This window comes from Numenius arquata, chromosome 15 (genome assembly GCF_964106895.1).
Source record: "Numenius arquata chromosome 15, bNumArq3.hap1.1, whole genome shotgun sequence".
In the NCBI taxonomy this organism is placed as follows: Eukaryota; Metazoa; Chordata; class Aves; order Charadriiformes; family Scolopacidae; genus Numenius; species Numenius arquata.
In genome coordinates, this window is record NC_133590.1 from 2,576,985 (window position 1) to 2,604,962 (window position 27,978).

The window sequence follows — 27,978 nt, forward strand, 5'->3', positions numbered from 1 at the left end:
GGTCCCATGGGGCCGGGGGGCAGAGGAATAGGGCTGGGAGAGCCCTCACGGTCATGGGCACCTCTGGGCCTGCCGTGCCAAACCCCAGCCGGGCTGTCTCTGGTGAAGAAGGGCCAGAGTGCCTCATCCTCCCCCACAGGATGCTCCAGCTTCCATCTCCTCCCTCCACACGAGCCTCCTGCTCTCCCTGAAAGCACCGTACCCTCTCCCCCAGCCACAAGCCGTTCCCAGCCTGCTGGCATTCAGCTTTTCCCGGGGCAGGCACTTGCTCAAGAGCTCATTTGTCTTGCTTAGACTCAGTTTCTCCATGTCTCAATTGGGTCGTCACCTTTACCTTCATGCAGCTGTGCTGGGTGGCTGCAGAGACCTTGGTGACAGGGTCATGGTGGGAGAGACCTGCAGGGAGACACAGTCCTTCAGCCGATGGTCCCATTTTGGTCCCAAAGCAGCAGGATGAAGATCCATTTGTCAGATATGTCCATAGATGAGACGACCCAGCAGGAGGAGGATGTGCAGCCAGTGGGTACCAGCCATGCCCAAAGCACTTGCAGTGCTGTGGGACAGCCCTAAACACTCCCAGAACTCACCCCAATCCCTGTGCTATGACAGGGCAAAGCAGCAAACCTGGGACAGGACGATAAGCCAGGCTGTGCTGTGTCCCACAGCCATGCTCCCAATCCAGGCACACGGCTCATCTCTGGGACCAGCACCTGGAGGGTTAAATGTGCCCAGTCCAGTGGTCTTTGTCACAGGGGGAACAGCAGCCATCTCTCCCCCATCCTGAGCCATTCCAGCAAGTACCCTCCTAAAAACCTTCCTGGAGCTTCCCAGCCCCACTGCACTGAAGCCTTTACCCAAGCCCAGTGCTGGGCCCCGCAGCCACAGCCCCTGTCCCACCACACAGCCTGATGCTGGGGACCACGCAGGCACACCCCCAGGACACTGCTCCAAGCCAGGGAGTGGTGCCTGCCTTGATTTAGGGGGCAAATCTGGGTTATTGCCACCAGTTCCCAGCAGTGGTGGGGATGCTGGGAGCAGGGGATTAGCAGCAGCTGTACAGGTGAGAAACACGTGCTGACGGAGGGAGGAGGAGGAGGAGGAAAGCCTGGGGTGCCAATTAAGGGCCACCAGGGAGCTGGGTTAATTGGAGACACTCCTGTGACCTGACCCGCTGACGGTGGCACACGGTATGACAGGGACGAGTGCTGGCGAGAAACACCCGCTGTTCCGTGCTGCGAGGGAGCTCGTCTCCACAATTTACAGCCGTCCTTGTTACTTCCCTGCCTCCGTGCAAGGACTCCCTGGCTAAAACACTCCCCTTGGCTGGGAAAGCAGCTGTGAGCCCACAGACCACCCTCATCCCCTCCCACTGTCACTCCCAGGAGCTCCTGTCCCACTCTTGCCTTGCTGCTGCCCCGGTCCCCAGATGCAGCCACTGGGGCTGTCCCCGTCTCAGATGCTCCCACGCCTCCTCTCCTGGAGGCACTGCACACACGGTGCCTGGGGCACGGAGAAACCCAGGAGGACTGGGAGAGGCAGAGGAGCAGGAAGAGCCAGTTCCAACATGAATCCCGCACAGACGACAGCATTTGCCAAGGCCAAGGAGGACGGAGAGGCTGCTGGAGCCCCATGCTCTCCTGATGGCTTCCCCATAGCTTATAGTGTCATGGGGGACACAGCTGGGAGGGAGTTAACGATGGCACGCTGGTGTTTTTGGCTGTTGCTAAGCAATCATGGCCTTTTCTGCTCCTCACACCACCCCGACAATGAGCAGGCTGGAGGGCACAAAAAGTTGGAGAGGAGACACAGCCAGGAGAGTTGACCCCAACTGACCAAAGGGATATGCCACACCATGTGGTGTCACGCTCAGTATATAAAGCTGGGGGAGGAAGAAGGATGGGAGGGACGTTTGGAGTTATGGTGTTTTTCTTCCCCAGTAACCGTTAGGCATGATGGAGCCCTGCTTTCCCGGAGATGGCTGAACACTTGCCTGCCCTTGGGAAGCAGGGAACGAATTCCTTGTTCTGCTTTGCTTGCATGCAGTGGCTTTTGCTCTACCTATTAAACTTTCTTTATCAAGAGGAAATGGCCTCAAGTTGCACCAGGGGAGGTTCAGATTAGAGATTAGGAACAATTTTTCCACAGGAAGGGTTCTTAAGCCTTGGAATGGGCTGCCCAGGGAAGGGGTTGAGGCACCATCCCTGGAGGGATTGAAAAGCCGGGTTGCCATAGTGCTTAGAGACATGGGTTAGTGATGGTTTTTATCAGAGTTAGGTTGATGGTTGGACTAGATGATCTGAAAGGTCCCTTCCAACCCAGACAATTCTATGATCTCAACCCATGAGTTTTTTCTCACTTTTACTCTTCCGATTCTCTCCCCCATCCAGACTGGGGGGATGAGAGAGCGGCTGCGTGGTCCTAGTTGCTGGCTGGGGTTAAACCACGACCGACGGCGTGGTGCTGCGCAGGCTCCCAGCAGAGCCGAGCTGCCCACGGTGCGGGCAGAAGCAGGATCCAGCCTGCCCCAAGGAGCTCGTGTGGAGGGGAAGGGCAGAGCCAGCCCCGCTGCGGTGGCAGAGAGCCCGGTGCCTCCTGCCTCCCTGCGACCTCCCCAGGTGCCAGGCACTGGCAGCCACGAGCCAGCCCCGCGGGACCCCACACCAAAGACACAAAAAACCTCACCCAAAAATGGCGTGAGGATTTCTGCAGGACTGGGGAATGCGGCAGCGGGGAAGACGCACCGGGAGAGTCCGTCCCCTTTTCCCAGACGAGCCGGAAATCCCTCGGAGAGGTCGTGTTCTTCAGTGCGGCCTCTTGGGTGTTCGCCCAGCACCATCTAGTCCAAAGCGGAACAAAATCCACAAGGAAGCGACACGCAGCTCAAATAAATGTAGGCAAAAAGATGCATTGCTTAGCAGCCACCGGCCCCTGTCCCCGTGCCGGCGGAGAGGGAACTCGTCGGCACGGGCACAGCAGGCAGAGCCGCCTGTGGACTTCACGGCAGCTTGAAAGGTCAGAGCAGTTTGCCGGCGCTGCCCTTTCGGAGTTGACACAGCAGAAATGGAGACGGTCCAGCAGCCTCCCTGTCTCGCTGCCCCCTCGGAGGAGAAGCCTTCACCGATCTGCCTTCGTAAATGCCAGCAGGGTGCTTCGGGCACGGGACAGGGAGTTTTGGACACATCAGCTGCGTGACGTTAACCAGGGGCTCGAGTCTTCTGCAAACCGCGGTGGCCTCCAGAAGAAACTCAGCAGTGTCCCTACTGAAAGCACTGCTCAAGCTGCTGTCTCTGCCTTGTTGCACTGGAAAAGCCCACCCAAGTCCACTCTCCAGCTGCGGGAAGGCTATTTAGCAGTACTGGTACTGGTAAGGTTTTCCAGGTCATATTCTTTATCCAACTTCAGTGGTCCCTGGTGGATCAGCCCCACAGGTCAGTAACCTCTCTGCTGGTTGGGAGAGTTCTAGCTGCTCCTGCCAGCCAGGTGCAAGTGAACAAAGCACTTGGGAGACAAAGCTCAGGATGGGAAGGTAACACTGGTGAGAGACAAAGAGTATCCCTTGGGGATATAATGAGTGAGTGTTCAAGCTCTCTTGGGGCAAAGCAAAGTGGCTGGTACTCTCACACACACACACACTGGCGGGAGCTTGCTAGAAGAGCATCACATCCCTGTCCATCAGATGTAGGAAGGATCAGCCAGCAAAGGGGACAGGCTGAGACCTCAGATTCTGCAGCCCATTAGTGGGTTTTGTTAGATTTGCATGGAAGAGTCGGCAGGATCTTACTTTCCTCTGCTAGTCTTCTCCTCCAGCAGCTCCCTGGGACAGTGTCCTGGGCAGGGTGTGCATTGGCCGTGAAGCAACTAGAGCACTTGGAAAAGAGAAATCTTCTGCAGGCACAGCTTCACAGAGCGAGCGCCAGGCTCTCGAGCCCAGGAGTGGCACCTTATTCCCACCAAACGTTGAATCATCTCCGCACCCTCCTGGGCGCCGGCAGCTCTGCCATGGCACGGGGGGAGCTCCACCGCAGGAGGCAGGAATCAATGGCAGCACTAGAGCACGTCCATCTGCTCCGGGCTTTTGTTTCCCCGGCCACGCTGCCTCCTCTGCTGAGAATTTGCCATCCTCATCTTCCTCAAACCGACGCAGCACCACCCCACTGCTGGATTCACCCTAAGCGTGCTTTTTGTAAGAATTACACTCATTCCAGCCCAGCAGGTCCGAACTGGCCGATTTCCCCTTCCCAAACCCCAGCTCACTGCACTCTCCAAAGCGCCTATGCATGATGATAAAAAAAAAAAAGCCCCAACAGAAGATTTCATTTTAAAGCCGTAGGCTGATCAAATGCTGTTAATTTGAAGCTATGGTAAACATTACTTTCCTCCTTCATTTGAAGTGGAAATAAGGCACACATTTTTAAACAGAAAGGGTAATTAACCACTGAATCTATTTAAGATAAGCTGTCTGGTGTTCATTTTTTTTCCAGTGGAAATTTACAATTGAGATTGCTTTTCTTTCTCAAAGACTCTCTTTAGTACTTGAATTTTTGGATGCGAAGGCAGAATTCCTGGGAGAAGCTTCCCAGCCCTCACCCTGCAGAACAGCACTAGTCTCAGCCCCAGAAATCTGGAAGAAATACCCTGATCCTCATCTTTAAACATCAAGGAGAAGAAGAACTAGCTAAGGAATGGCTGGAAAAAACCCGCAAGGAGAACCTGTTTCAGGTAGGACTGGGTAGTACGTGTGGTGTTTGGCCGCACACCGAGACCTGGGACCGTGAGTACGAAAGGTAAGGGGTCCCACTGGTGCGTGCTGGCAGCCACGGGGTGTTTAAATCAAGCTGCATCCTGTGTTACAGACCCATCCGAAACGACGGATGAAGCCTGTCGCTGCAATTCCTCTTCCAAATCTATTTTCCGATGGGAGGAAAGAGCAGGGAGGGAACAGAAAAGGTTAAATATATATCCGGTAAATATATCCGCACATACATAAAAACCCCCAAACCCTTGCCAAACAAAGCCCGCGACTGCTGGGAACCCTGTCAGGAGGAGAGACAGGGATTGGAAGTGACGGGAATCCTGCTCCCAGCGCTTCGGAAAAGCAGGAGCCTTTGCAATCTCCAGTCCCCTGCTGGCTCCCAAGAATGGAGCCAGCAGGGAGAGAGATGGCGGGAGCGGGGGTTTGTTTGTTTTCTGACCACCCCAGGAGTCAGGATCTTAAAACTGCGGTGGCTTTCTTTTTAAAAGGGGCTGTTAAAGTAAAAGGGGAAGATCCACGGCTGCTATCCGAGGAGCGTTTTTAAGAGAAAGGTATTGCGAGGGCAAGGGTGCTCGCGTTGAAATTCGGGGCGGGGGGGGGGGGGACTGTAAGCACGAGAGCATCCCCAGCCGCGGAGCTGCGTGGCGGTGCTGCGACGTGTCAATTACTCACTCATTATTGAGCAGCAGGATTCTGATTAGCTTATAAAACAAATTTGTGCTTCTCCTCCCAGGATCTTGCAACAGTACCCAGAAAGACGAAAAGTCTTTACAGCTTCTTCCCTTCCCCCCCCCTGACTTTTTTAATGGGCAGGATGGTTCCAGCTCCTCTGTGTCAGCCCCATCCACGCTCTGCCTTCCGGGGCAGACGCATTTGCCCCAGCCAGAGGCCATCAGCTATGAATAGAGAATTTGTTAATTAAAAAGTGTGCTGTGGTTTTAGGAATAAGTGGGTTTTTTTCTGACTGCCAGAGCAGCCTTGGATGCTGCATTCATCCATGAGCGGCGGCTCCGAGGTGGGACCGGCTACGGCAGGCTCCGTGTGTCCTGCGAAGATGCATCTACCCAGGCCTTGGGGCAAAGCTGTCCAAACCACGGCTGCGGCACTTCCAGGTGTTCCCACTGCATGGAAGAGCATCGTGTACGTTGCACGTGTGGCAGAAGCATGACTCACACACACGGGACTCAAAGTTAAGACAGAGGCTTGATACAGGAGAGATGGGGAGGGACTCTTGATCAGGGAGTGGAGCCATAGGACGAGGGGTAATGGCTTTAAATTGGAAGAGGGGAGATTTAGGTTAGACATCAGGAAGAAATTCTTTGCTGTGAGGGTGGTGAGACCCTGGAACACGTTGCCCAGAGAAGCTGTGGCTGCCCCATCCCTGGAGGGGTTCAAGGCCAGGCTGGATGGGGCTTTGAGCAACGAGGTCTGGTGGGAGGTGTCCCTGCCCAGGGCAGGGGCGCTGGAACTCGATGATCTTTAAGGTCCCTTCCAACTCTGACCATTCTATGATTCCATATTTTGACAGCATCCTTCACCCCAAAATGAAAACAGGAGAGATTCACAGCTTAATCTTTGTATTTGTATTTAAGTTATTTTCTGAACAGTTAAAAAAAAAAAAAAACAAAACCAAAAACAAAACCAAAACCACACTGTTACCATGATCCTAGCTCAAGTGAACATTAGTACATCAACTACACATCACCGTAACATAATCACAAAATTCAAAGCACTCATTACTTAAGAATCCAGATAACAAATATAGCGGAGTAACAAACAGAAAACTCTGGAGAGACCACGTTCTTTCTCACCGCTCCCACCCTCCAGCCCCCCCTCGGCCCGAGCAGCTGGGAGTGATGCGGCAGAGGCTGGCCTGGGGGGCACGCAGCTCTCCTCAACCTCGTGGCGGAAAACGATGGGGAGAAACGGGATCTGTTACACTTTGCTGAGGTCCACATTATTGTCCTGCCATGCTAAAGCCGGGGCCGGGCCCAGCCCTGCAACGTCTCGCGTGATAAAGACAAAGCAGCTGAAAGCAGTGTTTTACGCTCAAAAGCAGCTCCAGGTTTTCACATCGAATCGCCCCCCCCCCAAAATTCTCACAGCTATTTCCTTGGAAAAACCGTTGCAAGTAGCCCGTGCCGGGCTGGGCTGCCTTCCTCCTGCACGGGGAGCTTTGCTCAGACACAAACCAGTGCTCGAGGGCCAGCAGGTTAAAACACTTCGCCTGTAAAGGCAACCAATTGTTATTCCTCACACAGGTCCGGGCAGAGCTGCTCCCCGACGAGGAATGGTACTTCATGCCGATTTTCTGGCCACAGCTGCACTTGGCTCCTGCTTGAGCAGAAATCAGGGTATCTTTTAGGGTGACAGGCTATTAAAAAAAGGGACCTATTTAGGAGTTGGCTGCAGTTTCTGAAGGGCTTGTTGTACCTCCAGAGCATCCCTCCGATTGTGAGAATATCAGCTTAACGTCACTAAGGATTAACCGGTGTTGCCAGCTCCCGAGGGATATCCACTAGACAACAAACGTGGAAGCCCAGCAGTCTTTGGGAACAAGCACAAAGTCATGGAAAAAGCATTCTGACAAGACAAAGGACGATTTATTCTGTCAGTGTGACAAGGCTCACCCTGGCAGAGATGCTTTGGAGATCTGCCTGTAGTTTAGTGACACCTCATTTAAAAAAACAAAATTAAAATGGGGTGAGAGGCAAAGGAGAGAAAGCCAAACCCTCAGCCTCAGCCGCTCCTCTCAACCCGCTGCTAGGGCCGTGGAGAAGGAGTGCACCCAAGGGACCTGCTGCTTCTGGGAGTCTCCGAATTAAAACTGGGGACGGAAAGACTGTGGCATGCCCTCACGCCAATCAATCCGGTAGGGATCTGCTGGCAGGAGGACAGAGGGATTTCATTATGGAGACCTCCTTTGGGGATCGCTGGGTCACTTGCTGTTCTCCCCTCCTTCCGGGAAGCTGCTGCTTATTGCTTTGGGAGAACAACAGTAGGGCAAGGCTCAGCATGTCAGATGCATCATGCATGCCACTTGGAGACCCTGGCAAAGTTCATTCTTCTCTTGGCAAGTGTAGTTTAGACCATCCCTGTCTCCTCATGCCCCCAGTGCAACCTAAAAGTGGCATCAACTGACAAGTTCAACAGTTGGAGGCCTTACTTGATTACCTCCTGATGACTTCTGATGTTCTCAAAGACACCTTCTATTCTTCTGAGCCAACTACACAAGCCAAGAGATCTATCTTCAGCATTGTCCCCACTTCTAAAGAGATCCATCTCCATCCCCACACCCTCTTCTAACTTTCAACCACTTGGGTTGTCTCCTCCTTTTCCTCCCACAATTAAGAGAAAGCCTGCAGTAGGAAGGCTGGCTGTTCCTTCTTGTCCACTTCTCTAGCTAGGAAGAGCTGCTAGCACTTGGGATTGATCAAACACAAATATTCCACCCCCCCCCAATCGAATTTAGGAATCATCAGCCACAAAAGGCAGATCTGAAATAGTGTTCAAAGAAGGTAACAAAGTCAGGCAAAGAGCCCAACCTGGAGATGCGCTTCCCATTGGAGCCAGGATGCCAAAAAACCTCAGAACCAAGCCCGGAGCTCTGCTCAGACTGAGACAGGAACCTGTGGCAGGGGCAGGAAACACATACCTGGGAGCGGAGAAAACGCACGTGATACTCTCCAGCTTTTTCAGTTCAAAAAAAATTAAGAAAACAAAACAGGATCCTTTGGAGCAGGAGCAGGTGGCGGGTCGGTAGAGCAGGGTGGTCCAAGTCAGCTTCCAGTTTAGAAACAAGTGTAAAGCATTTCAATGTTTCTGGTGACCACAGACTTCTCAACTTGTCACCTGAATCCTTCCGTTCCAACAGCGGCACCTGAATGTTAACGGGGAGCAGAGGGAGCTGCTCCAGAGGAGACAGCCCCGCAGAAGTTGTCTCGCTGCAAATTCCTTCATGCTTCTAATTTGCATATTTTAAAGCAAGCCGTATTCCTCTGCGGAGGAGAAATATTTGCAGCAAAACTGTGCCCTATTGCGAAGGAGTCACAAGCAGGAGACGGTGTGGCCGTAACAGATTGTCCTGCTCTGAATGTCCCACACCTCCAGTACTTTCCATCCCACAGTCCAAGGGGAAAGGCTGGCGTGAGCTTCCTACTTGTGGGAGAAGAGCCGGTCTCTACGCAGCAGAGGTATTTCATTTCATTTCAAAGCCATGTGCAACACTTAAAAGCCCACAGACGCTTCCAGCCCTTTTTTATCTCCTTTCAGCAGGCACGTTCTAGTTCTTTTCATCATAAACTCTGCGATTACTCCAGCCGGGCTGAGGGATTATCCCTCCGGTTCATGCTGAAACCTCTCTCTCGCATGCGCCCTTGCACACTCACACACACACACGCACACATATCCTAAGGGGGGGGGAAGTTTGAAAAAGCCACTTTCTTCTGACATTGGGAGATCTACTTACCGGATGGCTCCTCCCTGGGCGCACAATAAACGCCACCAAATGTCAGGCTGCGGCAGTTTCAAGTTCAAGTTAGATCAGTTAACTTCAGTTTCCTTCTTAGTTATCAGAAAATGTGTACAACTCGGGGAGCGGGGCAGGAATCCTCACCCTTCCGCGGTTCTGTATGAAGTACCCAGACACAGTCCCTTCTTGAGGGTGAGACAATGTTCTTACCGTGTGCCAGGAATGGATTTCAGCTGTTGCTCGCTCACTGTACCTTAAACAGCTCTATACAGCAGAGTTCCAACTATGGTACCACTTGAAGACCCAATAGTGCCTACAGAAGTTACAGCATAGCAGCATGGAGCAGCAGGGCTATGACAATCTGCAATGGTGGTGTCTCCGTGTCTGGCCAGCCAGTCTTCCAGTTCTCCCAAATTCTCTCAACTAGCAAAATAAAACGCATCCTTGCAGGTACTGCCCGCAAAGACGCAATTAAAATATTAGGAAGTTCTGCAGCCTTCAGAGGCTGGGGTAACAGATCATCGCTTTCTACAATAACCTCAATATAAAAGACAGAGGATGATCAAACTGAGGAAAATAACTATTAAATCTGCAGCCAAGGTCATAGAAAGCCCTGCTGATATGCAACCATGCTGCAGACCTTGCAATAACCAAACTTAGAGGAACAGCGTTAAAGTAACATTACGAATAAGACTCAGAACTTCAACTCAGCAACGTTTTGGATGTGAACTTGGATTCTCTCTGCTCCCTTGCCACTTCAGCTCTGAGACTGCAGTATGTCTGCTATGTCGAGCTGCCCAAAATCCAAACCAGCCTTCCTAGACTCAAAAGCAACGCCAAAATTAGTTGTGGGTGAACTCAGCATTCTGACTCAGAACTTTATGACTCTGCAGAGGTAAGTCACACTGTCAGCGTTACCTGAACAGAGCCGAGTTGTTAACCTGCTTCATTCTTTTACAGTAATAGTTCAAACAGAAACCAGGAGTGTCACCACGTGCTCTGAGACGCTCTTCAGGACTGATGTAGTCTCATTGAAAGCACAGGGAGCCGAGCGCTCAACGCCGCTGCCCACGTGCTTCGGGAACTGCACTAGGTACTCCCCAAGCACCAGCTTTCCCTTCCCCCGTAACTTCATCGCCTTCTTGTCTGTCTTAGCCATCACCAAAATGATTTAAGCCTGCTTAAATAAGGATAAGGACTGCTCTTTGGGGACTCTTGGCCCAGCTCCTTGCAAAATTTCATTGGTGGAAAAAGCGCATCCCAAGCAATTAGAAACAACGCGACTGCTTCCCCAGCAAAGTGAAGTTGATGAGAACAGCTTAAAAAAATTTCCCATCTGCCAAGTTCCAAGTTAAGAGGGTTTTACCAAAGCCTGTTTAAAACCCCTCCAGCCTGGAGACAAAGGGCCCCGATTTTCTACTGCAGGACAGGAGCAACTCCCCACCAAGGCAGCGGGGGTTATTCAAGACCTGCAGAGGAAGATCTGGGCCCAAACCTGGAACGGCCAGGGACTGCTTTACACAGATTTTCCTGATCCAAATGCAGGCCTGCTGCAATTCCTTCCAGCTCTGTACAAACAGCTGTTTCCCCCCAGACATCTCTGTCTAGCTGAGAAACACGCAGAATTGTTTCTCACGTCCCTCATCTTCAGGGCTAATTTTATCTTCTAAACAATGGTGATTTGCAAAAGCCTCAGCCAGGAAGCAAAGATCCAGCTCAGCTATGGGCAAAGGGACTGATCAGCCCGTGTCCCTGAACTGCAATGCAGCATGCACGTAGGTTAGAGAAGCACACCAAAGGCCCTCCCTCCGAAGGCTTTCTAGGATGGCCAGCCCCAGAAATGCTGCAGAACTGGCCTGGAGCCACTGCTACCTGTACTGAGTGCACTCATGGCCATACTCATCTTACCCATCTGCTAGCACCAGGGGACTGTGCCCCATTGGTGTTCATGAGAGCAAAATCTTATCGTCATGGCCAGGGTGTCTGTGTAGCATCTCCACTCTAGGGTGGCTCCATCTTGAGAGCTCCACAAGGTTTTTAGCAGCCCCCTCTTCCAGCACCCAGCTACAGCCTCTCTGAGGGGAGAAGGAATGGAAAGAAAGGAACTGGGTCCAGGTTTCCTCCTTACCCCAGCCTCAAACGTCCTCTAGTTTACAGAATGATTCATAAGCCATCAGCAACACACCGTCTTCAGGGAGAACAGCAGGAGGAAGGTGGCAGAGACGTTCCCGTTGCTACTGCAATACTGCCCTGGGCCAAGATTTCACCCGGGCTGGGGTTGGACGGGATCTCAGCCCCAGCCCATCATGCCGCTTGGACTTTGGCAGAAGAGAGTTTAACTTGTCACTGACTAGCATTCCCCAGGCAAGCAGATGTTAAGGGAGACTACAATACACGTTCAGCTTCCAAAGGGTTAGCAGAGCAGGCAGGAGAGGAAAAAGATGGATTTGGCTCATAATAGTCAAATTTCAAGGGTCCTCTCTCCACAAAAAATAGGTCTGCAGTCAGAACAGCCAAAAGCTGCAGGGAAGTTGGGGCTGGGGGGGACAGGCTGGTCTGGCTTTGAAGTGTTTCTGTTGCTCTTCAGAGCTGAATGCTTTGTCAAAGGCCTAGCCATGGATATCGATTTCAGTCTTTAAGAGTCGCACCCTCCTTCCCACCCACCCTCCCACCCACCCTGAAGGGACTCTCTCAGCAGGGTGCACTGTGGCTATAAGTCTTCTGCTTAACAGCAAAGCAACACATTCTGGCAACATCTTAAATATATTCATAGGACATCTGTGACTGGGTCTGGAGGGGAACCGAACAGGGTAAAGGGAGGAGGAGTGAACAGGAAGAGGGGGACAAGGGAGGAAAGGGATGGGAAGGTTTAAAAATGTTAACTGTTCATGAAAGATAAAAGTAATCTTCTGATATAGCAGCACTTTAGCAGTCAGCCGCGCTGAGTAGACCCTGTCTGAGATCAATCGCATGCCAACTTTGTTCCAGAAACAAGTCTGAGAGCCTCTCTCTTCAGCAAGTATTGGTTACGTGGATAGTTCTTTTGTCCTGGCATTGGCAGATAATTTAAATACTGCAGCTTAAATGAGTCCTGGGAACAAAAAAGAGAACAAACCAAACAAACCCCATTTGTACTAAACTTTTTAGTGATTTAGAAGAACATCTGATTGACCAGAGTGCTCGAGAAAATCAGGATGGCTGATGTTACAGCTCCGGAGCATCACTGTATATTTACCAATCAAACACGACAAAGGATGTCCCCCACCACGGAGCATTTTCATGGGAAAACGTCACTGTGGACACCCCCCTGCAGAAGCCTGTCAGCTCTTCTGCCATTTTTCTCAAGCTACTAACAGTAATGGTGCATGTACCCACCGAAGTGGGCAAACATACTATCCCACTCCACCCATATACATCAAATCCACTCTACAACTGATCCAAATATATGAAACATTATGTCTTCCCCACACCGTGTTGGCCACGACAAAAGGGTACGGTGATGAGGAACCCAACCAGGCTCTCACATGAACAATTTCACACCCATGCTCTGCTCAAGAGAAGGAGAGAATTTACTGCCCTATCAGTAAAACATTTTGTAAATTGATGCATCTTGGTTTAATTTGCCTGGGCTCGTGCCTCAGTGTCTCCTCCCCTCAGCCACGCTGTTCTCTTGAATCAGCTTGCTGCAGAGTGAGAAGAATGGTCGCCACTTCAGAGGGAGGGAATAAAGCTGATGCTTCTTGGCAAAGCCCTCCTGCCTGGTTACAACTGCCCAGGGTCAGGCCATCTGCATCCCCTTGTTAGGCAGCAGCTGCTCTACTCGCTCTGCAGAAACCCTCTTCCTTCTGGACAGCAGTGATAGCTGAATTCATTATTGATGATGATGGACAGAGGAGGAGGCGGAGTTCTTCAGGGGAACTCACAGGCATCACATGCCCCAAATCCTAAAATAAAGTCCCTATTCTAAGGAATCAAACCTATTCCTGTCCCTTTTACAGGACGCTGTAATTACTGTACAACCAAGATGGGAAATACTGATAGACTCAGCTAGTTATTCAAGCAGCACGTTCACACTACGTCCAGTGCCACCTTTGAGCTTCTTTTTTATTTTTTCTTTTTACCTGTGCGAGTGTGAGGTACAGTGTAGTGTTATTTATCTTGAGATGTAGGTGTATGTTCTGGACGGGGAACGAGTGGATTCTGCTTGGGCAGCTGGGTCATTCAGAAAATCCCAGATGAGGATGGTGTCATCGTGTGAGCTGCTGACGATCTGGAACTCATCAAACTGAAGTCGAAAGACTCTTCCAGAATGCTCCTAAGTGCAAGTGGGAGACACAGCACGTTACTTCACAAACTTGCTGGCACCTGAGATGGAGCAGGGAAGATGAAATTGGGCTCGGATTCTAGTGTTACGTTGTCAGTAAACCTCGCAACACCCCGCGCATCACCATCGTATAGCGTAAATGAAGCCCTCTTTCAGTGAAAAGGGTTTGCCATATCTGACTGCTCGGCTCGCAGGAAGTTTACATTAAAGTTATCCCATTGCTCCTTAATCCCAATACCGGACACGTACTGGGCAGAACAAACCAAGCTCCCTCCACCACCCAATTCAGTCTGGCGAGGCTGACAGGAGCACTGTCTTCCTTGTTCCGCGGTGAAACTCTTCCCCCAAAATCACAGCATTCCAGGGGAGAGATGAAAACTTTGCATTCAAGACTTGGCACCTTTGCCACTGTTGAAGAGGAACGAGCTTAATACTGGAGGACACTAAGGAGCCTGTTGTGAAGTCCAGTGACACAGTAATAATTCCTCTTAAGCAGTTCTAAAAATATGAACTAGAAAGGGCATTCTTTATGGGCTGTTTGCATTCTGCTCTGAGGCTGAGTGGAAATGGCATGACGGTTTGGCCAGAGTTCAGGCTGTAATTAACAGGCGGTAATGGCAAGATCCTGGATATCACAGAGCAAATCCACTGTGCTTTCCCTTTTGTGTTGCCTGTTTTGTTTTTTTTTTTCGGTGCTTACATTGCTGCGAGAGTGAGCAGTGGCCTCCTCGGTCAGAAGAGAACAGAAACCATGCAAGTAGAGTGAGCCCTATGCCTTCTATTTAATACATATTTCTCTTTAGTGCTCACACGTTGTAAAGGGCCTAGGGACAGGAAAAAAACACGCTTAAAAATATTTTTGTACTGAAAATACAGGTCTCTCAAATATTTAGACAAAAGAGAATTGTTAGCCACTAAATGGGAAGCCTCTGTCTCATGGCACAGGACTACAAAATCACAGTTCAGTTCGCAAAGCACAACAGCTGCTTTGAAGCGAAACTCTGCATTTTTAAATTAAAATTAACTGAAAATACACACACACAAAAGTCAGATTCAATTTTTAAGATCATTTTTTGAAAAGGTCCAGTAATTGGAAACTTTCCGATCTTGTAACCATAACTCAAATTTGTCTTAAAAACACCTTATGGGTTTCTATCTTCCCACCTATTCCAAAGAGAAGTGTTTTTTCAGAGTCTGTGTTGTAGCAGTGAAGTAAGTGAAGGGGCAGAGTGAGTAAAGGGAAGAGTAAGTGAATGGGGCATCCATAACTTCTCTGTCTAGAGAGAAGCTGTGGACGCCCCATCCCTGGAGGGGTTCAAGGCCAGGCTGGATGGGGCTTTGAGCAACCTGGTCTGGTGGGAGGTGTCCCTGCCCATGGGAATTCGGAACAAGGTGATCTTTAAGGTCCCTTCCAACCTAAACTATTCTATGATTCTATGAAGTTCTTGCTAAAAAATATCACTATGGCAGTCAGATTCACTGAGGGACTGCTCCCAGAGATGCCGAGACAGAGAGAGAGGTACTTTCAAAGCCTGTTTCCAAAACTCCCTTTTTTCTCCCAATCGCTGTAGGCTAAGTAAGGCTGCCCTCGAAGTTCCACACAGCACCTGCCCTTTGCTGTGTCAGTGGCAATAAGCAAACTACACCCCCTAAGTTGAGGCCACAAGGACCTGAACCTTGTAAGGAAAGCTGAACTGTGTGTTTCTTCTATGCCTGGAAAGCTTCTGTCAAATTCCCGTGGCCGCTGTTCCAACTAACAGAAGACAAAACTGGAAGGGACCTGGCGTGCAGCGAGCATTTGTTATCCGTGCACTTTCCTCCTACTGTTTGAAAATTGAACACGAGCTGCAGGAGACTCACGATGTTCATTGTGCAGCCAGGTTTAATTTTGGAGGCCGAGGGAAGAGAAAAAAACCCCACCAAACCACGCGTAAGCGGGTATAAGGACGCCCTGTTGTCATAAACATGAAAAGTCCTAAAAGCACCACGACAGCCTCCTCTGCCCCCCCTCTTCTGGCCCCCTCCATCGCTATCAAACAGGGATTTATGAGTATCCATGTGTTGAGATTCCTACAGTGTTTCCATCCCACCGCTTCTGATTTATAATATAATTAGCTGGGGCACTTTGGCTGTCCACTGCTGGAAAATGCAGAGGAAATCACACCAGTTAAATTAAGTCTACAGGTTACCAGGCACACATTTGTCTCAGGTTGGAGCAGGAACGTTGCTAATATCGAGCCGAAGCCTTAGACTCTCAGGATACAGGCTCATGAGCACAGAGCTGTTCCATAGTTTGCAACTGGGTGGCTGATGACAAAGGCTTTTTCTGGATTTCAGCCATGAAACTATTTGCAGTTCTGTTTGGCTAACAAGAAGGTTTTTCAACATAGTACCTGCAGGCATCCAAGGCTCTCGCAGACTCCTACTCTGCAGCTTACGGTCCAAATACATGATTGGAAAAGAGTTAGCGTGGCTTAATGATCTACTGCCTGTAACCCTCACAGCCTGCACCAAATGTGAAGTAAAATACTTCAGCGAAATCTACGGGAACAGCAGCAATTCAGGTGGTCGATGAGCGCGCAGAAGGTCAGCCGGTGAGAGGTAACCACGCTTTTAGAGCATCAGACAGCCCCAGGACCAGCTTGGTTTAGAGCACAGACTACAGTCACGTGCCTCAGCAGGAAAAGGCCTAACGTATACCAACTCCAACACTGCCCAAACATTTCTCATCTAAAAAAATAAAAAAAAAATTTAATAGTTCTCTTTCAATGAGAATTTGGTACTAGATCGAAATCTTCCTTTATCCCCAGGGCAAGTGCCATCAGAGCAGCAACAGTCTAAGTCTTTTTTGGGGTGAATGTGATGGAGGAATGCTTCCAGGAACCACCCCATGGCCTTGGCTGTGCTGCCACTTCTCTCACAACTTTCTCACATTATTACAAGACCAGTGCAGAGCCACTATTAAGCATGACTGTGAAAGCTGTTAACGCTCACACAATGACATTTTAGCCACACCATCATCAGACCTGCACTAAATACCAATGGACAGCATGAAAGTAGTTAATTGCTCTTTAAGGATGAGGCAATTTCACTGTCTATTCCAGTCCTTACCTGCTTTTTCCTTAAACACCCAAACGCCGTTGAAAAGCAATCCTCAGGTACTTTTGTTCTTGCTCCTCAAATTTGGAATGTACTACTTTTCTTTAAGAAATTTCATGACAACAATTCAGACAACTTTACTACTACATCAGGGACACACAGGTTAAAGTAAACCCACTGGCACATGGATTCCAAGAAGGACAAGTCTCAAAAATGGGTTTAGTTATTAACTTCAAAACACAGAGCAAAACTGTTAAAAAGTGAGGAAACACTCCACAGGTTCTAACTTCTAATGCTTTAGAGCTTGCAACATGAAGGAAAAAGCTGGACATCCAAAGAAACCAGACCTCTAGAAATGATTTCTAGATCCTGCAGACTGGGGCTAAGCTGACTTGAGCTTTTACGGCTCAAAATAGCCCTCAAGATAGCCTTATGGCCTCAAGTTGCCCCAGGGGAGGTTCAGATTAGAGATTAGGAACAATTTTTCCACAGAAAGGGTTCTTAAGCCTTGGAATGGGCTGCCCAGGGAAGGGGTTGAGGCACCATCCCTGGAGGGATTTAAAAGACGGGTTGCCATAGTGCTTAGAGACATGGTTTAATGATGGTTTTTATCAGAGTGAGGTTGATGGTTGGACTAGATGATCTGAAAGGTCCCTTCCAACCCAGACAATTCTACGGTTCTATGATCAGGCACGATTTTCTGTCCCCTCCACCACCCCTACCAAAAGCTCTTACCACAAGGGTTCGCAAGCAGAGGGTTCCTGCTGGAGCACGGGGGTCCAAAGCAGCCACAAGGTCCCATACTTTAATTTTCCTAGTAGTGAAAAAATAGACAGATACCATGGCTTTCTTAAAGAGAAAAGACCAAGTGCTTACAGAAAAAAATTAAATGTTAGTATGGCTTAGCTAATACACCAGTTCAAGGAAAATTACAGCAACCCTTCCTTTGAGACCTGGTTCTTGCACTTCCCCTTTGTAAAGCTTATAGAGCTTAATGGGAGGAAAAAAAATGCTGTTAACAAAGTAATACATATAAAAAGCAGGTGGTAATAACTATCAGAGACAAGTGGGAATGCAGACAGCTAGTCTGTAACAGCTAATGGTCAAGAAGACATAACCACAGATGAGAAAGATTGTTCTTACTTTGTTCAGGTAGAAGAGGTTTCAGGTAGAGTCACTCAGATATTCTTACAAGCTAAAGAGCTGGACCACCACACACCAAATCACACTGACTTATTTTAAAAAAAAAAAGAGAAAAAAAGTATACTTTGTAGCATGCTCCTGGATGTACTGGCCATGAAAAGGTCCTCTTGGTATGACAGACAAGGAGTCTAATATTTATAAGGAAGGTAGAGCAAGGTGGGATGTAAGATACTGAGACAGACAGGAAGATGTAAGGTATTGACTGCACCGACAGCCTCACCCATCGTATGCTCCACTGACTATCCTCTTGTTATCGAAGCGTATGCATCGCACCAACTCTTCATGGCCTTCCAGTACTCGTAAACATGCCCCACACTCGATATCCCACAGCCTGGAAGAGAGTACAAAGAAGCAGTAAGAATTTTTGAGTATCCGATCGTTGCGATGAAACGTTTGGTCTTTGCTTGTAGTTAACAGAAACTTGGAAATAAAGATTATGATGAAATAATAAGAAACAAACCACATTCGCCACTTTTTTTTCTGCTGTGAAGTAGATGGATGCTCTTCAACACGCCCCTGTTATGTTACGGGATCACATGGGAAATCAGTCAGAGATCCAAACATTTTGAGATCGGTTGTGTCTAGTCTCTACTGCTCCAGTAACACAGGAGATCTCCCAGTTATCTTCACAGTCAGCCCCAGAACTTTATTTTACTAAAGTTGATTTCTCATAAAAGTATCCTGCCTTGATTTTAAGCTGTGAAGAGGGGGAGACATACCAATCCCCGCGTCCCAAAGGGTAAGATCACCTTCACAGGGCAGGCGGCATTTCTATACCCCTATATGCCTATTTCTGATTTGGAGACTACCATCAGGCAAATTAAGGCATGAATACAAGCTACAAGAATTACCAAGTCCTTTTTATTTGACACTTCTCCCACTGAAGGTATGTTTACGCTGTAATCTAGGCACCTTATGCATAAACTAAAAAGGGTGCTCTATGTTTATTATTCTGTAATGCATTTCTTTCTTGCTCTCCAATAATTCCTGTGGCTCTCTGCTACCTGTTTCTAATGATCCAGTATTTTACTACCTGTTTCTAATAATCCAATATTTTAAAAAAATGTTCTGGCACCAAAACCAGTACACCGTATCCCAGTAGGAGACCCAGCAACATGTTATTCTCTCAACTGTAAATATCCCTAAGTTTTGGGCTTTGTGAAAGATTTTTAGCATGGAGAATAAATGAAAATACATTATTTTTTACACTAACCTTGAAAAATAGTCAAGAAACACTTGAAACAGTTATGAAGCAAGTCTATTTGTTTTCCATACTTTTGTCAGCTCTTTGACATGACTCCCAATTACCATGAATAAAGAAAGACTATTTGCCTACAAGAACTGAAATTCTTTGACACGTTCTACCTCTGGCTAAGACATACTCTGCTCATACAGGAATCTTTTAACAGCAGGATCTGCTGTGGCTCCCTGACACACAGCTGAAAGAAAGCAGTTGCAAATATTCTTCATTCAATTCAATTAGCTTCTTCTCATTCAATTAGCACTCAGACTGACACGAATTTCCCAGTAGAGAGAAATACAGGTGGTTTGTGGAATTTCTCTGGGTGACACATCTCAAAGCAGCACAGCTGCCGAAGGGTCAGCTCACTTTTCCTTGAGAGATGGACAAAGAAAGAGATAAATTGTCCCCACATATTTTACCCCTGAGGTCTGCCAGGGAATAATCCAGACCCAGCGGATGCGTGCCCAAGGTTGGTGGGTAATGACTGCAGCTGTCCTACCATGACAAGCTGCTCTCACTTTGGACAACAGAGGAATGAACAGAACTCTTTCGTCGCTGTAGAACTGGGAAAGGATTCATCTACGCACACGGTTAAGGCCAACAAGAAGCACAAGGTGATTCTTCGATCTGTGAGGCTGCTCTTTCAGGAATCTGTGAAGATCCCAACGGTTTTCATGGGAGTACCAGCACACCAGTCAAGGTCAGAGAAAGCAACTCCATGGCAAAGGTCAGCCGAAGGCACTCTGGCTGGTCAGAGAGCATTAAGTCTCTCGAGGACTGCAAACAGGATGGACAATGCCAGAAATGAACTGGTGCAGAAAGGTCTGAAGAGCAATCTTGTGCCAGGAACTTTCGTGCCATGTGTTTCCATTCCTTGCCATCAATCCTGAGATTGCCAGCAGCTCTGGGAGGCTGCATCACACTAATCCAGGTCTGTATTTTCAGGTCCCAGTTTGAGGTTTTTACCTGAATCCGAATGGGATCAGAAGAGATGATCACGTCCTTAGCCACGTGGGGAATGGGCTTGCACGTACAAAAGGGGTAACTGCTATGTAAGAGTAGAATCTCCTAGCCCAACTGGTGCCAAGAGAACCTCCCAGATTTCATAACCTTCTCAAATTTCTACTTCTTTAAATAGTCAAAGGACCAAATAGTAACAGAACTACTCTGAAGGCTTGAGAACTAACTAAAAAAATTCACTACAAAGTGTAAGCAAAAACACTACCACTCTTCCTTCCCATAGGTTCCTGAGAAATTCTAGAAGTAGAGGGAGGTCTGCAATTATCTCAGCCTTTAATTCACTTCAAGTCCTTACAGAGCCGAAAGACATACAGAAGGCAGGTGAGCCTGAATCCATGTCTCCTAGAGAGAATGTTGTCTAAACAGTCCAGTATCAGATCCCCGCGTGTGCACACGCTGGAGGTTGAATACACCCATGCAAATCAACCACTTGGTTAAACCTTAACCCAAGACGATGTAGTCTGATTCTATTTTCTTGGTCCAAATCGTCTCCCTCCCCGCCCCCTCCCCCTCCCCTCCTCTTTTCTATACTCTGCTTGTCTGTAGCAATTCAGAACTTTGGCTCCAGAAGTACTGAAGCGATTGGATTAAACTTGGGACCAGTTCCTACCAGACGGAAATCGGAACAATGATAGAGATGCCTATGTAGTTGTGTCCTGTTACACCGATGACATTTCTGGCCTAAACCAAAAGTGAAATCATTCTTATACATGGAGTCTCCCTACAGAAGAAAGACATTGATTTCTCAGCTATTTCACGAGTCCTTACATTTGCAGCTGCAAAACTAGAAATCAAAATCATCTTTTGGAAAAAAGTTTCTCGGCAACTGAGGAATGATGAACTTCAAATTCTGTATCAAGAGGCAGCCTCTGCTGAAGGCCAACCCAAAACATCTGGCATTTTACAGTGGATTAAAATCAAACACACAAAGCACCAAGCCACCCACAAAGATGACTCAGTAACCTGGCCTTTCTTAATCACCCTTCCACTGACTCACGCCCTCTGCTAACGGCTGGGAGAAAACAATGTGACCAGGTAAGTCTTGTGGTGTGCCCACACGGCTGCCAAACTCCACTTCCATTAAGATTCACTGCCAAGATTCCTGAAATTCTAGCACAATTTATCTGTCAGCTAGGGATTTTATCCAATGTAAGCATAAAAGTAACTGCATTCCTCTTTAGCGTTATCACTATCTTGACATTTATTTTTATTAGCATCGCAAGTCATATTTTAGATCCTCCCCTAACTGCTGTAATATTTAACCATTTCTTACTCGAATTCTCAGACCAAGTTTCATAGTACAATTGCAGAGGGTTCAGGAGTTCTCCCCACGTGTAAGTGGTGCTACTTTTACACAATGCCTCTAATCCTTTTTCCCCCGATGAAGAGACAGAGGTTCCAGCTCTCTTGGTCACGCTCCCAGTCAGCCCTACAGTAACATCTGCCACGATGACTTGGTGATGTCAACCAAAGGAACACCGTTTTCCTACCGGATGCAAAGAAGGGAGAGGCAGCGTGTTGCCAGCAAAGTTCACGGGTGAACAGTAGCACGAATCGTTCTCACTGAGGAGAAATTATTACTGACGTGCAAAGTGAAGGGTTTCTGCTTACACTGTCCAGCTTTCAAGTTTTATCAGAAGGCAGATAATTATTTAAAGCAATGACAAAGGCAAAAGGGAGATTATTCTTACTCCTGCTTGCAGGACAGAGCCATTTCACTAAGTCATGTACACGACTATTCAAGCCTGCTCTATACACCCGAGATGAGCGGGACATCGCTCTGCCAGCAGCGGCAGGATGGAGGGAGAAATCCTGGCTCCCGATACCAGAAGGAGTTAAATCTCAGATTGCAACCAGGGCAGCTGGAGAAGTGCAAAAGGCAGCAAACTGAACTTCATGCTCTAAACCAGCTGTTCCAAACTTAACCAGGTGCCAAGTACCACGAGAAGAGCTTGGCGAGAGCCCAGGAGGATTTCTGTGGAGGATTAAATGCCTCTTACTGCAAATCTGACCCCTTTAACTAGACACATAGCCCAATTAAAATATCACAAGAGGACATCACAGAAAGTGGTACTTGCCAGCTCTTTCATACACCAGAATTGTCACAGCAATGCAACTTGTTGATTAGTATGGGACTCTTGAGATACAGAGGATGAAAGACAACACAGTAAAACAGGCTTCTAATATCTCTTTCCAGTAGCTCCCAATGTTCTATACCAAAGGAAGCATATTTCAAAGACGACAAGGGTACGGAGCGCTTCAGTTGCCTAACCTCGGCACAGCCCAGGGAATCGGAGACAACAACGTGGTCGCACAGAACTCTGCAACGGGGAGTGTGTCTCTCACCTGATAGTATTATCTGAAGAGCCGCTCACTACTAGCCTGTCTCTGTACTGCAGACATGCAATGCCTCGTTTGTGGCCATTTAAGGTGCGCACAAATTCGCAGGTACTAGTGTTCCATACCTGTGACAGGAAGCGGGGAGGGAACCACACAGAGACAAAATTATTAAGAAGAGACTAACAAAAGCTGGTATCTGTATGATATATAGGTGCATCCCAAATGCTCTTAATTGAAGATGCTGTCATTAAGACTGGGAAAATTACCCCTCTGATGACTTGTGACTATCATCTGCAACTGTTAGCAGCCTGGGTCACTGTACACAGAAGATTTTTGCCACAACGTATGAGTATTAGCTTCCAAAATCACACTTTAGCACTCTTGGGCTATGATTTAATCTACACAGGATTTCAATTTTCCCCAGTTTTAATGCTGCGGATTGGGATCACAGCAGTAACAGTTGAGCGACTCCTGTCCACTCACCTTCCCTTTTGCCCCCATGTTGCCCCCTGACAACTGTTTGAATGACTGATGCTGAAACAGAGTATGGAAGTGGTCAAGCCGAAAAAGAACACAGAAAAAAAAAAAAGTCTTTTGTCAACTGCCTCTGTACCTGGATCTGATTTCCCATACAGCTCTGTAAACAAGTTGTCCAAGCTCAACAGAGGCAGGACAAGTGGAAATGAGCAGCAGGAAACACAGGCTGGATGGATGGGCCGAGGCCAATGGGATGAGGTTCAACAAGGCCAAGTGCCGGGTCCTGCCCTTGGGTCACACCAACCCCCTGCAGCGCTACAGGCTGGGGGCAGAGTGGCTGGAGCTGCCTGGCAGAAAAGGACCTGGGGGTGTTGGTTAACTGTTGGCTGAACACGAGCCAGCAGTGTGCCCAGGTGGCCAAGAAGGCCAACAGCATCCTGGCCTGGATCAGGAACAGCATGGTGAGTAGGACTCGGGAGGTGATGGTCCCCCTGGACTGGGCACTGGTGAGGCCCCACCTCGAGGGCTGGGTCCAGTTTTGGGGCCCTCACCACAAAAAAGACATTGAGGTACTGGGTCCAGAGAAGGGCAACGGAGCTGGTGAGGGCTCTGGAGAATAAGTCTGATGAGGAGAGGCTGAGGGAGCTGAGGGGGTTCAGCCTGGAGGAAAGGAGGCTGAGGGGAGACCTTCTCGCTCTCTACAACTCCCTGAAAGGAGGCTGTAGCCAGGGGGGGTCGGTCTCTGCTCCCAAGTCACAGGTGATGGGACAAGAGGAAATGGCCTCAAGTTGCCCCAGGGGAGGTTCAGATTGGAGATTAGGAACAATTTTTCCACGGAAAGGGTTCTTAAGCCTTGGAATGGGCTGCCCAGGGAAAGGGTTGAGGCACCATCCCTGGAGGGATTGAAAAGCCGGGTTGACATAGTGCTTAGAGCCATGGTTTAGTGATGGTTTTTATCAGAGTGAGGTTGATGGTTGGACTAGATGATCTGAAAGGTCCCTTCCAACCCAGACAATTCTATGATTCTGTGCTTCTAAAGTTCTAAAGGAAGATCTGTGTGATAACTGACAAGAACCATCTTCCCTGTCTGCTCACTGTTCTTTGGTTATTAAATACCCCAGCGCTGCAAATAAAAACACCTCACCTTTATAGTTCTGTCACCTGATGCTGACACAATGTACTTGTCATCAAAGTCCACTACGTTGACGGCAGCTCGGTGCCCTACTAGCACCCTCCTCAGGGTGATGTCTGTTGGTGAAGCCATGTCCCAGACGGCGATGGACCGGTCTTTGGAACACGTCACCATCATGCCGTTATTGAAGCGAAGGTGCAGCACTGCTTCGCAGTGGTGGATCAGCGTATTCAGCATCTCGCCTGCATTCACGTCCCACACCCTAAAGGTTCAAATTTCAAACCAGAGAGAAGAGAGTTAAAAAACTATACAGTGGATTTTCTGCGGAGCGAGAGAGGGGCAGGGAGAGGTAATTGACTCTCTAGCAATATTAGAGAAGCAGACACCACGAGTTATATCTACGTCTATTAAATAGTTCATTAAAAGACGTATTATATAAACCTGTTGATTAGGCATACACTGAGCCAGTCCAGCAGCCAAAAGCCCTGCAATGCAGTTAACACCATAAAAACAGCCCAGCCAGGAAAAAAAGCGTTCTTTAATTAAGGGAATTTAGAGCTGAGGAAAGGTATGAGATTGATAGCCTTAACAACTGATGTTTCCTGGTTGTGTCAGCCTACCACACACTGCATTGCCAGTCAAGGAGTGCTTAATCATGACCTGTGGAGAAGTGAGTTCAGTGATAGGTTTAAATTTTGACCTCTCTCACAGGACTATCAACTCAAAGCAGAAGCGGAAGACAAGAGGATGCTTTTCAAAGAAATGTAAGTAGTTGCCAGAAGTCGCACCATGGATTGCATTTACCCTGCAGTGCATCGGGTACGCAGCTACATTCCAGGAACGTGCTGAATACCCAAATTAAGACACAGCATTTATGTCAATGTAATGTTAGTGGAACCAACTGGTTTAGCTGAAAGATAATTTAAGACAAAAGTTAGACAAAGGCTTCATACAGAACTTCTAGGGCTTGAAATGAAGATTTTAAGGCTTAAAAATGTTTCTTTTGGGCTATTCTGTTAGCAAACTTCTTTTATCCTCCAGAAATGTCTTTTGGCACTATCACACCTGTATCCCAGATGCAGTACGTGACAGCAGCAAGCGGCTGCATCATCAGGCGCATCAGACGCTGCAGACCTTAAAACCTCGCCAATAAGGCGAGTGGTGAGAAAGACTTCTAATGTCTTATTTTCTAACTTACGGTGGCTGAAGTGCAGCAACTTACGGACTATAAATGAAAAAGGAAACTACACTCCAATTACAAAACACGAAGGAGAAAAACTCACAGACTTGAAGACCTGAGCCATTAACACAGGAGCAGTTTGCAGACAGGGCTGCCAAACCGAGCAGGAGCTGGAGACCTACTGACTTCTTTGGACAAGTGCATCCCTGAGATCTCAGAAGCATTAAGAGCCCATCTGTACTGTCTATTGGATGAAGCCCCTCTTCCTGAGGAGACCCAAGGATAAAAGCGATGCATCCCTATGCGCCTCTGGGGTCCGCGCGAACATTTATAGATGCAGTGGGAAACAAAGTATTTCTGGGCAAGTAGCCAGTCTGCAATTTGGCCTGCCTGGCCTGCCACGGAAGATGATAGCGCTTGTTACAGAAATCAGCCTCTCTTTTGCGACCCATTTAGCGCAGTGCAGTTCCCACACCGTCTCCAGGCAGGCGGTGTTGCCGAAATTCTGGATTCCTACTCATGATAGGACCCCAAAATCTAGCAGCGATACCAGACTGCATGCATCACATGTCAGGAACTAAATGTAACGGTGATTAACTTAACGGTGGTAGTTCACACGTAAGCACGGTGATAACCACAAGGAGCTTGCAGCCACAGGAACACATGCTAATAGCTTCAGAAAAGGGCACTGACACAGCTTTTTGCTGCCTGTAACTGCCCCACACGGGCATTGTTTGTACTCTGACAAGAGGAGAATACGTAACAACACGGAGAAGACGGACTTGCTCCTTCCCATCCAAGTTCACACTGCAATTCACTAACTCGGATGTGCCTGTATATACACTGCAGGTCTTCTACTACGTCTAGCGGACTTCACACCTGCACAACATGCACCACAGGCACTGACTTGAGGTGTCCAGCCTTTTGCTGGAGACTGGAAGGAAAGCAAGGTTAGAAAGACGGAATGAAAAGAAACATCATGCTGAAATTTAATTAAAAGTCACAGGAGATCTAGTCATACATCTTTGGTTAATTTTAAGTGGCTGACTAAACCTTCAAACTTGCTTTGAAAACTTCAACCAACTTAAAAAAAGTTATTCTCAGAGAGAATTTAAAACATGATCAGGGAGTATCAAAACATGCAAAACCTTGGTGGAATGCCAGATGGCCTTCCTAAGTCATCTTGACCTTGACTGGCCTTTGCTTAGGTTCTCATTTCTCCTTGACAGTCATTTGGATGGACATCTGATAAACAAGGACAGTGCACTCCTGAACAAATACGCTGAACTACTTCATGGAATCGATTGAACAGCACACATCTAAGAAAAGATCATCTCAGCAGCTTGCAAGGCTAAAATCTTAGAGGCAAACAGAAAGCTCCAAATCACAAGCACACACCTGACTGTTGAGTCCGAAGATCCAGTAATGATCACCCGTTCATCGTACTGGAGGCACAGGACAGAACCCGTGTGTCCAGTGAGAATTCGCTTGCATTCCAATGTATTCTTATCCCAGATCTACGATAGCAAACATTCAAAACCAGACAGCTCAGTAAGGTTTTCATCTTTCAGCACTTACTGGTTTGACTGGTCTGTTTTTCACTACAACACATCATCCATAGTGCAGTTAGAACATCTTTAGTGGCATCTGTAGTCTTCTACAGGCTCTTTGGTGCAGTACATTAACACCTTTGATATTACTGTCTTTACTATGAACATTGGTTTTACTTTTCTCATCAGGGTACAGGGCACAGTAATTACACAGCTTGTAACTACTGATGGACAAAAACCTCTGCTTGCTAAGTCTGTTTGTAAGAAAACAGGGTCTCTCTTGCCAGATAAAAGAGGCGTCCACGCTGTTCAGGTGTGACGTGGGGAAAGGAGAAGGCTAGTTACTAAACAAGAGATTGAGCAGGCGTCACTGAAATTAGGACACTATTATTTATGGCATAGACCCTGCATGCCATTAGTATGCCATTTTGGAGCATTCTCACCTTAATAGTATTGTCTCGTAGGCCACTTACTATCTTCTGATCATCATACTGTAAACAATAAACTCCTTTGCTTGTCTCGCTTCGGCAGTGGATCCTCTGTAAACTGTGCCTTCCACACCGCCAGTTTGACTCTATTGTCTTGAGGAGAGACAGGAGACAAAAGAGAAGTAAAAATAAAGCATGGAAATATCTTCCCCCTTCTTGCTTGTTTAAGAAGACAGCAGATACTTTTCTTCACACGTTTTCCTGCAATCAGAGCAATGACATACGAGCTTTCTAGAAGAAGTAACACATGTAATAAAACCAATTAAATGGACAAAAACCTAGAAAACATATCATGGCTAAACTCGTTTGTGTTATCTGGAATGGTGAGGGAGAAGTGACTTAAAAGCATTTTTCTCTCTCCAACCTTTAACCCCCTCTGAGTCAACAACTAAACAACTGCAGAGAAAGTCTCAGTTGAGCTCCAGCTGAGTGTTTGTACAAACACTTACGGCTTTTGCTACTAGGAAACTACCAGAACATGACATTTTGCTCATACTAGATACAAGGCAGCCCTGCTCAGTTGCTTCTTGTTTCCCTGGATCTTAGGACTGCAGTCTTTACAATGCACTTTCTCCCTGGCTCAGTTCCTGATACCTCCCTGTAACATCTTAATAGGTCTCATCTGCACTGGGTGGAGCAAAGTACTGTGGAATAGAGAAAATGGAGATGGCACGGTGCTGCTGTGACATCTGACGTGC

The 27,978-nt window shown here is 48.0% G+C and overlaps 2 protein-coding genes across 3 annotated transcripts in view; both read right to left on the minus strand.

Annotated features, from left to right (window-relative positions):
* The window catches only part of LOC141472286 (solute carrier family 2, facilitated glucose transporter member 9-like), a 10,434-nt gene extending 6,433 nt beyond the window's left edge, over window positions 1-4,001 (minus strand). The window contains exons 1-3 of the mRNA XM_074159200.1: window positions 3,975-4,001; window positions 3,534-3,555; window positions 84-97 (exon numbers count right to left, since the gene is read on the minus strand). Coding sequence (XP_074015301.1) covers window positions 84-97; window positions 3,534-3,555; window positions 3,975-4,001 — 63 coding nt within the window. The remainder of the gene's footprint in view (window positions 1-83; window positions 98-3,533; window positions 3,556-3,974) is intronic.
* A 7,924-nt stretch (window positions 4,002-11,925) lies between these two features.
* BTRC (beta-transducin repeat containing E3 ubiquitin protein ligase) overlaps window positions 11,926-27,978 on the minus strand; it is a 133,481-nt gene continuing 117,428 nt past the window's right edge. For both annotated transcript variants that reach the window (XM_074158882.1, XM_074158881.1), the window contains 8 exons: window positions 27,236-27,373; window positions 26,641-26,759; window positions 24,075-24,324; window positions 22,460-22,578; window positions 18,071-18,181; window positions 17,383-17,461; window positions 13,346-13,539; window positions 11,926-12,315 (listed from right to left, as the gene is read on the minus strand). In XM_074158882.1, the coding sequence (XP_074014983.1) occupies window positions 13,378-13,539; window positions 17,383-17,461; window positions 18,071-18,181; window positions 22,460-22,578; window positions 24,075-24,324; window positions 26,641-26,759; window positions 27,236-27,373 (978 nt within the window). In that variant the 3' untranslated portion in view covers window positions 11,926-12,315; window positions 13,346-13,377. The remainder of the gene's footprint in view (window positions 12,316-13,345; window positions 13,540-17,382; window positions 17,462-18,070; window positions 18,182-22,459; window positions 22,579-24,074; window positions 24,325-26,640; window positions 26,760-27,235; window positions 27,374-27,978) is intronic.